This window comes from Osmia lignaria, chromosome 13 (genome assembly GCF_051020975.1).
Source record: "Osmia lignaria lignaria isolate PbOS001 chromosome 13, iyOsmLign1, whole genome shotgun sequence".
In the NCBI taxonomy this organism is placed as follows: domain Eukaryota; kingdom Metazoa; phylum Arthropoda; class Insecta; order Hymenoptera; family Megachilidae; genus Osmia; species Osmia lignaria.
This window is the reverse complement of record NC_135044.1, coordinates 7,236,523-7,251,072: the sequence shown is the minus strand read 5'-3', so window position 1 is coordinate 7,251,072 and position 14,550 is coordinate 7,236,523. Positions and strand designations below refer to the sequence as shown.

The 14,550-nt window shown below is 33.6% G+C and overlaps 1 protein-coding gene and 1 long non-coding RNA gene across 10 annotated transcripts in view; one reads left to right on the top strand and one right to left on the bottom strand.

The window, feature by feature from the left end:
* cyc (basic helix-loop-helix ARNT-like protein cyc) overlaps positions 1 to 14,550 on the top strand; it is a 28,762-nt gene extending 14,212 nt beyond the window's left edge. For 3 of the 9 annotated variants that reach the window (XM_034319133.2, XM_034319134.2, XM_034319135.2), the window contains 13 exons: positions 2,527 to 2,997; positions 4,196 to 4,267; positions 5,400 to 5,637; positions 8,994 to 9,086; positions 9,412 to 9,529; positions 10,589 to 10,771; positions 11,669 to 11,909; positions 11,979 to 12,117; positions 12,632 to 12,750; positions 12,826 to 12,908; positions 13,223 to 13,383; positions 13,565 to 13,712; positions 14,134 to 14,550. In XM_034319133.2, coding sequence (XP_034175024.2) covers positions 2,789 to 2,997; positions 4,196 to 4,267; positions 5,400 to 5,637; positions 8,994 to 9,086; positions 9,412 to 9,529; positions 10,589 to 10,771; positions 11,669 to 11,909; positions 11,979 to 12,117; positions 12,632 to 12,750; positions 12,826 to 12,908; positions 13,223 to 13,383; positions 13,565 to 13,712; positions 14,134 to 14,318 — 1,989 coding nt within the window. In that variant the 5' untranslated portion in view covers positions 2,527 to 2,788 and the 3' untranslated portion in view covers positions 14,319 to 14,550. Of the gene's footprint in view, positions 1 to 91; positions 557 to 2,526; positions 2,998 to 4,195; positions 4,268 to 5,399; positions 5,638 to 8,993; positions 9,087 to 9,411; positions 9,530 to 10,588; positions 10,772 to 11,668; positions 11,910 to 11,978; positions 12,118 to 12,631; positions 12,751 to 12,825; positions 12,909 to 13,222; positions 13,384 to 13,564; positions 13,750 to 14,133 lie in introns of all 9 variants that reach the window. The other 6 variants (XM_034319128.2, XM_034319129.2, XM_034319127.2 and 3 more) reach the window with 6 other exon arrangements.
* Positions 6,752 to 7,260, bottom strand: LOC117601866 (uncharacterized). The gene is made up of 2 exons (XR_004580817.2): positions 7,202 to 7,260; positions 6,752 to 6,863 (listed from the first exon to the last, which is right to left on the bottom strand). It is a non-coding gene; the product is annotated as an uncharacterized LOC117601866 (long non-coding RNA).

The following is a 14,550-nucleotide window of genomic DNA, read 5'->3' as shown; positions in this document are numbered from 1 at the left end:
AAACACGTGAACGCGTTTCATCCTGCTCGTTCGCACGTTGCAACCATCTTGTGACACGGTTATATGAAAAGTCAACTAATCTGGATAAAAGAACAGCGGATTATACATCCTCAGATGAGGGTGGGTTACTGCCAGATAGCGGTGGTATCGTGGAGAATGACGTTGCGGTTGGCGATGGCACCAGCTTGAACCCTTCTGTCTTTCATCAACATCAACAACAACAACATTCGAATCAATATCGGCAAGATCAACCGCAGTTGCAACAAAACCAGCAACAATACCGTCGACATCAGGAGGAGGAGCTGGAGGACCTGCTGTGCTTTCGTGGACCACCAGAACAGGAAATGGTGGCCCAAGAAATGGCACAGAGTTATACGCAGCTCCTCCATCCGGGTCAAGAACCACAAGAATTCATATCGTTGGAGGAGCTTCAACCACGCATACATCAAGATCATCACGATCGTGGCCAAGTGATTTCAACCAGTGCTCAACTATATCAGTATCCTCATCAACAAGAACAGCAAAGGAGTTATTATAATCTTTCGGCGGTTCAAGAGTAAGTGAAAAATAAAACAATGCGTTATTGTTGTGTTTGATAGTTGTTGATTTCAATCATCTGCTGTTTAATATTCGAATGTTCGAAAAAGAATTAACGTGAACCGATCTCGTTTAGTGGTTGTTTGTTCATTTTATTTCATTAAAATTGACGAAAATCTTGAAATTTTAGAATGACCAAGGGAGTACTTCGCATTTTTTGAATAGGGGCCTCTAAAAATTTCCAACTTTATTTAAAATTCAATTTACATAAATTTTTAATTTTTCTTATTTTCCTCTCACATTTCGCGCAATAAAATTCCTCGTATAATTTGTTCACAATATCCTATCAAAGTGTGAAAGAGAATGGAATATAAACTAGTTAAAAGATCTAATAAATCAAGACACCACCGCTTCGTGTATCGAATCTTTCGAAATCATGTAGTTGATCGGTCAAGATATAGAGTTCAGCAGAAGGTATGTAAGAACGAATTTAACGAGTCTTTTCTCGCACCAGATCTGAACCGTTCTTCTAATAATTGCCGTTTCCAAGTTTAGCGTTTTGCTCGGAGAACTTTCATAGAAGCATGGCGCAACTGAATGCCGCCTGAAGGAAGGGAAAGGTGTTACTTTCTATCCTTTCTCTCTTTTCATCGCATTCGATCATTGAATCGATTTATGTGCAAAACTTGTTATGCAACTGGACTTCATCGTTGCATTAAAGATCTATAACACTCTTTTCATCGGTTGTATTGAAAACGATTGATTAATTTAGATTTGACATTTTGGCAAGTCTTGCGCTTGATCTTCAATATCTTTAGTTGCATTTCAATTTGTTAGCCATTGAAATTAAATGAAAGAAACGATAGGAATACTGGTTTTGTTTTTTGATTTATAAAGTTTAGAAAATAGTTATAGAAATAAACAAAAATTTTTGTGAAAAATATGACATGTAATAAAATATAATGTAAAAGCAAAGACTGATTTCTCAAAAATATTATTTTCAATGTTTAGAAGATTAGAAAAATATTAATTTAAAAAAATATTATTTTTTACAAAAAAAGATATATTTTGTAAAATAAAATTAGGAAGAAATGTGAAAATTTTAGAGGAAAAGAAACTGCTGCTGCAGTGCTCTCTAATATTATAAAGTGATGAGTATGAATTGTACATTGTAATTTGTTATAGTATGAACGTGTACATACAGTATGATACGACGCGTGTACTGACGTATATGTGAATAAATAGAATTACGTTAATCGTGTAGGTTACATCATAATATACGGAACTACTTGCAAACCGTTTGTATAGATACGTGGCCGGCCTTCGCCACGTCTTTTTGTTGCTTAAGTGAGTCATTCTCGAAATTATCGTTAGACTGCAGTAAAGCAATAAATTGCCACGTGTTTAGCTTTCATATCATTCGAATCAATATTGAATTATACTACTCAAAACCTTTGTTTCTTATCAACATATTTAAAGTGTTAGAAACACGTAGATTCCAATACCTGTCAAATCCAATATATTTTAATATTAATACAGAAATTATAAAAGCAACTACTTATTAAAATGTATTAAAAATTATACATTTAACTTTAGGTTAATATCCGTAAGTTTGGATCACCATTGACCCAGACTTCGCTTTTGAAAGTTTAAGACGTAAGGACTTAACACTTCTAGATCCTCATATTTACCTATTTATTTATTATTTTTTGTAAAATATAAATTTTATTTATTATTTTAAGTTCGTTCCATTACATGTAATATTATTTTATTTTATGACTTGTATTTTTATAGATCCAATAAAATTATAATAAACGGATCCAAAAAGTACCCAAACATTACATTGGAGCAAAAATTGATTTATCTTTTTTTTTCCATTTCTTTGCCTGGAATGATCGTATCCTTATGATAGTGATTTTCGAGCAAGAAGAGAAACAATTGAATTGTTCTTTTTTTATTAATTTTTATTATCATTTTTTTTTATTTCAGAAGTTCGTGTCCCACGGTTTATTTCAGCGACATAGGAACGGGCTCGGGGGTGGGAGAAGTAACCGCCAACTCGGCGGGGGGTGGCGAAGGTCTCAGCCTGACTCCAACCCCCGCCAACAACAGCAACAATACAACTACCGCCACCCCCAACACGACCGGCGCTACCACCATTGCGATTACTACAACCACCACCACCACCACCACCACCACCAGCACCGACACTACGCCACAGGTCGTAACGGGGGCTGAACCGCCCCAGCACATGGAGACACCCCCGACGATGGTCCCTGACCAGGCACCCGCCTCCGGCCATCACTATCATCGTCATCACCATCACCATCACCATCATCATCATCATCATCAACAACAACAAGAACAACGTAGCGCATCCACTACCCCTAATCATGGACCAAATACTGATACTTCTGAGGAATTCCTGGCGGATTCTAGGAAGCGAAAACTCTCTTGCCAGTAAGTCCATGTTTTTTAAGAACTCAGATATATCGTATTATACTTTGAATTTAGGTCTTTCTCTTCCCCAAATAATAAACGACGCACCAGGTGCGTCACGAAAATGAAATTTATATTATTAATTAACACTCAAGGAGCTATCAACTTATGTACCAAAATAAGCTATAAATAAAGAATTAAGAATTATTAAGGTTCAGTAATAAAAAAATGGCTGGTTCTGAGGAAAGTTTAGAATTGTGTTAAGAATTGTATGGTTTGCGTAGGAAGTCGTACAGGATATTGGTCTGTAACACACATTAACATGCTACCGATGGTGAACACGTCGAAACGAAGCCTGGCAAATGTATTCAAGACTGATATTTCCATCTACAAACATCTTTCTACCCTACACCTCTCACCCTCTTGATTCGTGTCGACAGCGCATTCCATAACGTTTCCCCGTTAAACGACCGCAACTCCAAGTAATTACCAATCAAGGTGTCGGTTACCCGCTCAAAGGGTTAACTTAATCATTAACAGAACTGAAGATTTGCGTTCTCTTGGGACCGTTCGTTGGTCGAAATTGCCTTTAGTTATTGCCACAGTTGTGTGCTACCTCTGACCGGAATATATCCAATTTGACGCCTTAAGAGTAGTTAGTAAACGATAGAACGTTTGATACCTTAGAAAAATTTTACTTGTACTTTTCAATATAAACGTTATTTAAAGAATGTAATTATAAAAGAAATGCAGAAATTATTTCGTTAAAAGAATGAAAGTTTCTATGTGACTGTATGAAATATTGAAAGACAAAAGTGCAGAGAAGCTGTACGTGAGCGAAACTTGGCGAAATTCTGCATCAAACACGGTACACCCTTCTCGAAGGGTGTACCTTGAAGAAATTGTTTCAGTACCATGTATACTTGGTTTCTCAACGTTTCGTCGTCTCAGAACCCAAGTAGGTCTTCTTCAATTATTATTTGATTACATTGTTCTGTGCTCAAAGTAATCGAATTGAACGTATATTATCGCTGGTTTGCTTAGTTTAATAAAATATTTCAGAAGAAAAAATTTTAATAATTTTCAATAAAAGCACTAAATTAGTAAGTTTTCTTGGCTACCGTGATTAAAATAATAGTAAAAAGAAAAGGAATGAGAAGGAAGATTCTGAACAGAATAGTTCAATCTTATGCAATGATTACTTTCTTTTCTGTTTTAGCGATGGTAGTAATTTATTGGACGATGTTGGAGACGATGCCAAATTTGTTCGCACAAACGACGACAGCAAAAAGTAAGTGATACATGTTGATAATTATTAAAATAAATATATACAAATTCTAAGGTGTTAACAATTCATACATTTATCATTTATGAAAATATTTTTCTGAGAAAAGTATGATGAACCATACAGAGTAGAGTTGAAGTTCATTCTAATATAGTAAGAAGCCGTATAACTTGAAGCTTAATCTTGGTCAGTGGTTATGTAGTATTATTTCAAGTATTGCCAAGGTAAGTGCCACCTTGACCCACCTCGATTCTTTACTCTGGCTTCATCGACGACGTCATTAATCTAATCAACGCTAACGTAGATTGTAAACACGATTAAAAGACGTTGTACCTTTATCTCTTTTATTAATATCTCTTTCTTCAAAGTTTAAAATTTTAACAATATAATAGAATATTATTATAAATTTTCAAATAATTATGTTTTAAATCAAACATTTGTGGGGCCACTGTGACCCCATAATTCAAATAAGGGTTAATTTAGAATTAAATTTTAAGTTACAATGATTCACTATATTATAGTAATTAAATATTTCCCAAATTAATATAGAGTAGAACAGACCCGTTGCCAGTCGAAAGTGGTTTCCGGTGGCCACGACTTCCGCTGGCCAATTGATCGTCTGCAAAGCATCAATGCGAATTCTTGGGAGGCACATTAACAGTATTCACGCACAAAAGCGGCGTTTATTAACCAAATAAACTTTTACAATTGATTCACGACAGTCCCGTCGGTCACGTCTTTGAAAATGATTACTGAAGATGCTGAAGAAAGAAACAACATAACAAACCTGGGCATGCTTTAAAGAAATGCTTATGAGAAATTTGATTTTGAAACAAAAAAAAAAGAAATGCAAATTTTCAACTTTGGGAAATATTTAATATTTAAATAATGATCGAAATGAAAATTGATATGTGGTACAATTAAATTTTGTTAGGATTTAAAACAAATTAAAAAATATTTATAAAAATTGTTATTCAATTTAATAAAACATTAAATATCAATTAAAATATTATTCATAAGTAAATTTTACTTTTTTAGTCGAGTGATCTTTTAATTGATAATTAAAAATTATTGATTAATGTATTTAATACTTTCTGAATTATACTGATCTTTTTTGGTTGTATTTTTTTTTTTTCAGACAAAATCATAGTGAAATTGAGAAAAGAAGAAGGGATAAAATGAACACCTATATCACGGAACTTTCAGCGATGGTACCGATGTGCCATGCAATGTCTCGCAAACTTGACAAATTAACTGTGCTCAGGATGGCTGTGCAACACATAAAGACCATCCTCGGTGCTGTCACTTCCTATACGGAGGGTCATTATAAGCCAGCATTCCTGAGCGATCAGGAGCTCAAGACGCTCATACTTCAAGTAAGTTTAATCAAATTTATCGATGCAACTCATCTGTTATTCATAGCTCTACGTAATTAGAATAACTTAAGAAAAAGCAATTGAATCAAAATTAATGACGTGTCTTATTATATTTTAACACTTTGCCTAGTTTCTGTTTTTTAGTCGAAAAACGTAATTTCAATAAATCAAGTTCCCAAATGTGCCCACTTTTTTAACTCTCCCTTTATATGTAATATACATCGAGTTTAGATTGACAGAGTGATTATAAAGATTGCGAAAAGCAGGTAAACCAGTGTCGTTAAAAGTCTGAAAGCGACCGATTCGTACGATGAGATTACACGCCATTATCGACTCCGTATTCGGGAAACTAGATAGTAAATGTACGAGCGTGCATACCATTCGTGTAAGACTTCCTGGTATCTCAGACCTGATTATGTAATTCGAAGTTCGATTCGTTGTTACTTGAACAGAGATGATTTAATTTAATCCTTTATTACCACACTTTTTTTACAGATGATTAAATTTATCAATATTCAAATAAATATTCAAAATCTTGGGCTTGTTATTAACAAATTTCAATTTTAATTTTTTCTTTATTAAAAAATGTTTATATCGATAAATAACATCCTGGTTTATCATTGAAAGATTCGGTTTTCTTTTTCCAAAAAATGGTATACAATTTTTATTTCTTCCAAAGTAGCATTGATTTCAATCGATTATATCTGATCAATCGTTTACTCCAGTTGGTTCACTTTCAATTTCCTTCGAGTGTTCCCATACGGATCGCATTATAGTTTAAGCCATTAATCCGTTAATTGGTAGCAATGCGGGAGAAAAGTTTTTTCGTTCCTTATAAAAGGCCGTCCATACCTTTTGCAATCCTTCCGTACGAGACCAAGCGTATCCAATAGCCGTGGCTAACCTTTCTCCAGCGTGCTACACATTTTTCACACAGTGATCAGTCTCGTGACGGGTGAAAGAGAAGGGTTCCTTTTATGTAGATACACGTTTCTGATATTGGTGTTTGTAAAACGTTCATTTGCATTGCTCGAATTACATGCACCTTTGATTATCAGTGTCAAATAGTCAATTTGTGTTCCAATACCTAATATGGTGTCTTGTTACTAATTACTTTGTGTTTTTTTTTTTTAAATTGCTATTTTTTGTATTTAATTATTACATATATGGCGAATGAAGTCCAGCGTGAAATTGAACTGTATCGCGCAATAGAGCAATTTTATTTCCTATAGAGAGAAAAAGTTACGAGATAAATTTTTTCTTTAAATTAGAAAGTAATGGATTGCCGGCAGTGGTACCCAATAATAATAGGATTAATAAATGGCAATTTATAAAAGATGCTTGATTAATTAAGACAAATTAATTCTCTGCCCTTTCTTCTTTTTAATTGTAGCTTTATTTTTTAAAAATCATGGTAATTCCGATTATTAAATTAATTTTTATGCACAGAAGCCCGGGAAAATGTTCAAATTACAAGGAGTACCGAATTAATTTGTACACCTAATAATAAATATGATACAGTTACTTTTGTTTCTATAAAAAATTGATAATTCTTATAGAATACCTTGAATGTCGCGTGTATGTATAACAGTCACTATTAATAGCACTTGGCGCAGTCATAAGTGTAAATTGATTGGTCTGAAAAACGAAAGCAAGCTCTTTCTCTTATCTTTCAGAAGCATAGTTATCTTGGTATTTTTATTACTTGCCAACTTCCTTTATCATTAGTGACTCGTATTACTTAGCTGGTAACTCAGCTCCCATGCTGAATTCGAATAAAATACAAATGAGAATTGCTTCTGGATACGAAGTATATAGAAATATATTTTTCAATTTTCTTTCGCTCCATATCAAATTCATTTATTAACATTTTTATTCAATAAAAGTATATGATTATATTTTTCATTTGATTAAAAGAAGGGTAGAATATAAAACAAAAAAATTAGCAGCGTTAAAATAGTTAAATTAAAATAGCAGCGTATATTAGTTAAAAGGTAGAATTTAATTTTTAGCCTTAGCAAAATTTTAACAAAAAATTGTGGTACAATGTTCCCCTTCTGCAATAGATATTGCACAAGCTATAAAATATATGTAAAAATAAATGACATTTATTTGTTGATCGAAGGTTTAAAGAATGGATCTCGTAAAATGAAATGATACGAATTCCTTTTCACTCTAGATTCCGTCATGCGAGTGAGCAGAGAGTTGGTGCCGGTGGTTGGCTAGTATTTTTCATTGTCGCTTACGAACGTAGATAGGGTTTTATCTTTTATCGAGACTTTCCTTTGCTCTATCCCTCTTGAGAATAAATATTCGAGCAACTGACCACACCCGACATACCAGCTCGGATCGACGTTAACTCCACCACCATTATTACCATACAAACTTTCATTATGAATTGCTACACGTTTCTTATTCCCGATATGTTGATATCCGGTTCGAGGGAAAATTAATATTTCCATCTTATAGTGGATACCAATCATTCTGTTAGCAATCATTACGTATGATTGATAATTATGAAGATCTATGTACAGAATCAATGTGCCATCTTTTAATATAATTATATACCTACATTGTGAGATTTATCCTTGAAATATTTATAATATTTTAAAATTGATATTTCTGTTGTTTTCTTTTTCTAATTTGTAACGAAGTACAGTTATGCGGATACTATGGTTTATCCTTGTTACTGTAAAAAACCATGACACCTATTGATTCAATGATCACGATAATACGATCACCAATGTATGTACATACATATGTGTATCAGTGGTCTGTTTAACAGGTAAATCGGTTAGGATAAGTGCGTTGCTGTTGCGCAATAAGCATTTGCGTAGCCCTCGACGATATATCTTCGATCGCATGCAACATTCATCAATGTCAATACGTATCCACGTACTTAAAGTTCGAAATTCGTCATTACATATACTGTTCAATTCCTAATTGAATTTCACATCAGAATCAAATGAGTCGATAATCAAAACGTGACATACAAACGTAATCTCTTATAAAACAATTACCTTATGCTATTTATCATAATACCAATCATAATATCTTCATAAATTTCTTTTTTCAATGAAGCAAAAAATTTCTTTTTTAAATCTATGATTCCGTGAAATATAATGCAATTTTATTTTACATTATAAATGAATAAAAAAAATTTAATTTTAAGGGGAGGTTTAAGGAGAGATTTAAAGAAGTATCTATCCCCTTTTGATAGATACTGCAAAACATTTTGAATGTAATTGAATTATTGTTGATGACAACGTTTATAGATTCCCTGTCACGATCGTTACATAATAATAGTTAATATTTGATCTAGGTGACGTAATCGAAGACCCCTTCTCTTGTTTCAGGCTGCGGAGGGTTTTGTCTTCGTGGTTGGCTGTGATCGTGGAAGAATTCTCTATGTATCCGAGTCTGTTTTGCAGACACTCAATTATTCTCAGGTATCCTACTTCCACTCATTTCTTATGACAATATGACACAAATAAGATAAACATTAATTTTAAACATAAAATGTTAGGTATACAAATTAATTTTGGTGCCTTTACTATTACCCCTTTTTAACTACTATTCACATAATGGGCCTCATATTGTATATGAGAGTCTTACTTATTCATTACTAATTATGTGAATATTACTTATTCATTCTCAGTGATTTTATTAAATAGAAAAATGGGATACATTTCTTAATTTTAATTTTAATCTAATTATTAGGTCATTGTACATTAAACGGCTAATTGATTGTTATGAAGTGTCATTTTTTTCCAGGGTGACCTACTGGGTCAAAGTTGGTTCGATATCTTGCACCCTAAAGATGTTGCCAAGGTGAAGGAACAACTATCTTCTTCGGATCTTAGTCCACGTGAACGATTAATAGACGCCAAAAGTATGTAAAAATAATAACACATATTTTTAACAATTATTTTTGGACCCACAACTTTCATTAAAATATTATTGGTGGGAGATTTGAACATTTGAGCATATGATGGGAGTCAAAAGGGACCTAATGGTACCCTACTTTGAATATTATTATTTTTAAAACTCACTCTGATTTTTTTTATTTACACGTATTCTGACTTAATATAAAAAAAAAAACCAATTGTTTTACCCCATAACTGTATCGTCTTCCTTTGAATTTGAATAATTACCCTGTAAGGTAATAAATACAGAAAATACACCTTTTCTTTTATGGACATCTTGTATTTTCTTTCTGAACACGAAATGCACCCGAAAGTCTTTTATAACTTCAACTTTACGAGAAGGTTACTTGACTTTCTGCATACGAATCCATTAATTATACCTTCTTTCGACATTCTCTGAGCCGGTTCCAGCATCGATGGTCAATCGGACCTAGGATGGTTCATTGATGCACTTTATGTCTGATAAATGCCACTCGTTCGACAGCATCTGACTGTCGATGAATTAACGCTATGAAAGTCTTACGAAAGTCTTGTCTAAACGAGGAAAAGCGATACAAGATTTCTAAGATGTTACATGCCGGTGTGACCTACGAAGAACGAAAGGTCATTGATCTCTTATGATCGTCGATCATCAACGCGTACAGCTTTGGAATTAACGAACGTTAATTGATTCGGAAAATGTTAAATATCTTGCATTTACTGATACTTTCAAACGAATTATTTACAAATGCTGAGTCTTTAGAATTCCAAGGACCATTGGTGTAATTAAGATCCTTTACCGAGATGAATCCGGTTCATTAGTTTTGTTAACAGTATCAGTTACTATCAGTCACTTACTATTTTTCTATCTATTTTTAAAAGATTTTAATTTTTTATATTTTTTCTACAATTAATAGATTATTATATTTATTTTTAAATTAATATATTATTAGTGTTATTGTATAATTGGATCAGAATTTCAATATTACAAAGACAATAATTAGTATCAAAGAAAATGTATTAATGATTGGTTACTTGTTATTTAGCAATGTTACCAGTGAAAACAGATGTGCCTCAGGGTGTATCGAGACTATGCCCAGGTGCACGAAGGTCTTTCTTCTGCAGAATGAAACGAAAAGTGGAAGGAATTCGTTGCGGTGACTTGCAAGTGAAAGAAGAAGCTGATACTACAAGTGGGTGCCATCGACGCAAAAAGCAACAAAACGTTGGTAAGCATTTCTGTGTTAATTATTTTCCATTAGAAAAAAGATGATTATGAATTTTATCAGTAACTATATTAACCCTCGGACGACCCTTGATCTAACAACCGTAAAGTAACAAAAGTTGTACCGTGTTTTGAACTCTGATACAAGTAGAACAGGATTTATATGGAAACGGTAAAAAGAGATTTAAGGTGTTAGGAATTCCTTTTCATCGTTTCTAAGATCTCGCGACATAAATATTTGCCGCGTGGTTCGTCAAAAGTGAAAAAGGGATCCTATTTCAGTATCCTGCTAAAGAAGTCGCTTTAGATACCTTCGCTTTCACATTCTTTCCTCTACCTTTATATTTTTAATCTTTTTTGAAATTTATATACCATTCACGTAATTTGGAACTTCTTGTAAAATGTGCCAAGTCCCTTTCAAATTTTTAAGTTCTCGAATTTTGTAATTCTGGAATTTAGAAATCTTTTGTTTCAATGGAACAATTTGAATAAAACTCTTCAGAAAACTAAAACTAGAGCAAACTGTGTAATTAAGTTATGAAATAGACATTATCCATGAGAAAATTGATGTAAACACTTTATTATCTCTTGGTACAATTCTCAGTGCATTATTGATCTCATATCCTCACTACATCAAACGTTACATTTGTTTCCTATCTCTTAAAAATTACACAATTTTACTCGGTTTTGTACGAAATTTAGTGGCGCAGCTATAATTATCCGATAGGGGTCAACAAAATTTTTATGATAATATTAAGTTTACTTTTGCATATATTGATTTGTTAAAAAAGAATTTCAATTTCCTAGATGAAGGTCAGCTAAACTTCTGGCTTCTCCACCCCCCCACCCCAATTGTACCAATGATTTAATAAATTTATTTATTTAACAAATATTTTCGCAGACTGGAAATACTGTGTCATTCAATGTACCGGTTACCTAAAATCTTGGGCACCTGCAAAAATTGATCTGGAGGAGCAAGAAGGTGATGGAGAAGGGGAAGCTTGTAATTTATCGTGTTTGGTAGCTGTTGGTCGTTTACAATCCACCATACCAACATCTTTGCCTAAGAAACCAAATTTAAGGCCGATTAAATTTGTCTCGAGACACGCGATGGATGGCAAATTTCTTTTCGTCGATCAGAGGTTCATATTTAAGACATTAATGTTTTTTTATATAGTCTGTACATGACTAATGATAATTATTGCTTGCAGGGCTACATTAGTGTTAGGTTTCCTACCGCAAGAGCTGCTAGGTACAAGCATGTACGAATATTATCATCATGATGATATTCCTCATCTCGCGAAATCTCATAAAGCTGCTCTTCAGGCCACCGAATGCATCACCACACAGGTGAGCAACTGTACTTCCAAGCAGCGCCGAATTAAGGTGGGCTACAGCCTCGAGCCCCACTTTATTTGGAATAAATTTCAATTTTTAAAGCAAGCTTTATCAAAGAGACCCTCCAATATTCGATAGCCCCCAGGCCCAGTAATCTTAATTCGGTTCTATTTCCAAGTAAGAAATTGTAAATCAGAAATGGCCATTTAGAACTAAATCTAATTATTATATCTTGAGGAATCATGTTTACCGACCGTTATCACAAGCATACCACTACCCATGTAAGGGGAATGAACACTAACAATAAGTGGGGTCAGTATGGTCATCTCCGAGCTAATTCCTTTATGTTGATTCTTTAACAATAATAATAGTTACTGTGTGAAATGTTTATTTCTGTCTCGATATGATAATTTTCCATAGTAAATACATATTAAATTGTATCCTTTTGCTATAAAATTTGTTGAATTTCGAAGCAATATCTGAAATAAAATAATTATTATATTTTTTATGTGTGATTTTTCTTTAGATATACAGGTTTAGAACCAAAAACGCCAGCTTTGTGAGACTTCAATCTGAATGGAAATCTTTCAGAAATCCATGGACCAAAGATATCGAATATCTAATAGCTAAAAACTCTGTTACTTCGTAAGTATAATCATTTAATTATTGTATGAAAAATATTAAAAATATACTATAGCTAATATTAATGTATGTTTTCAGTTGTGACTCCCGATCAATTACAAACAGTGGGAACAGATCTGAGGATTCTAGTGTTCAAGGCAACTATGATTACTTCACACAGAGTAAGTATAGTATTTATAATACTTCAAATTATTGATAACTCTTACTTCTCACAATATTTAACACTTTAAGGGGCCCAACTACTATTGCAAAAATAAATCCTCTCATATTAAATTTTTTAAACCATTAAATTTTTAAAATATGTATCTTTTTGATGTTTGTCCTTTAATGTTATTTATTTGTAGATCATTATTTTTCGTTTAAAATAAATTTCAATTTTTGAACCAAGTTTATCAACCAAGGAGATTCTCGAAGATCTGATAGTCCGAGTTTTTTTTTATCGTTACATATGTATATTTATTCTTCATTGTTACAGGTAACGGTGGATTAGAAAGATTAATCTCAAGTCATGTTGAGGTAAGTAAAATTGGACGACAAATAGCGGACGAGGTTCTGGACCTTCAGAGACGCTGTGAAGATTCTTCTTCCGGAGGCAGTCCTGGACCTGGACCGGAATCTACTCTGTTAAATACTGAGGTACTTATAATCAAAGTCCTACAGTAATTTAATTATCAAAATTAATTACTATATAAATATAAATGTTATGGGCTTTACAAAATTTCTAATTTTTTCACTTTTTCAAATCGATGGGAAATTCAGGCTAATAGAAATTCTAAAATTGGTATATACTTATGGAAAATTCTATTTGTATGATTAGTCACAGATCACCACCACGGCATCACCAGAGAGAGTCCAGGATTTGACACAGCCACTTAGAAGCAGCAACAACAGCACCACTAATCCTGCACCAACGTACAACCACATTGCAAGCAACTTGCAGCTGAACAGCATCGCGAACGACCAAGGTCATAGCTATTACTGTCTCTAAGGAGTCGTTTCTTGGTGTGTAGTGCGATTGCCGGATTTATCAAAAAGATTAGGTCGCTCAGAGAAAACAAGACCGAAAAAGAAAAAAAAAAGAAAGGAAGCTCTACACGTGAATTTGAAAATGAATATTTCTCTGAGCGAAATAGGGCAAAGGAAGTTCGTTCTGGTATCTCTTTTCAAAATTTCATTTTTCAAAAAATCGTGTACTCGTTTCTTTTCTTTTTTTTTCGTTTATTCGATGGTACGAACGTCCAGCAATCAAAGCCCGCAAAAAAAAAATATGTAACTTTTGTTTGGCAGAGCATTATCGTTTAAGAGTAGCGTTCACAGCCACGCCATGCAAAAAATATCATCCTTTGAATGACCGTTGCGCATAACGTAACATCCCGTCCATTTTAGGAACGTCACCAGACGAGGATATGATGGATATGATCGGGGGTACAACGATAAACGAATCACCAAACCCGGTGCCATCGGATGGCAACGACGAAGCAGCAATGGCCGTGATAATGAGCCTTCTAGAGGCGGACGCTGGCTTAGGTGGCCCTGTGGACTTTTCCGGTTTACCTTGGCCGCTTCCATAGTACATTCTTTTACCAAGTCTCCTTCAGTGTCTGAACATATGTACCTCAAGTTGAACTGTTTATTTTTCAAAAATCCTACAAAGTGTGTGCGTGTACATATAAACAAAGTGAGACCATTATTAAACTGTTCATCATTTTTAAATTGTGCTTCAAGTACTTGAATCAACAGCGAGTGTGTGTCTGTATTTGCACTTTGGTTTATCAAACATTCCAACTTTTTTTTTTTATGATT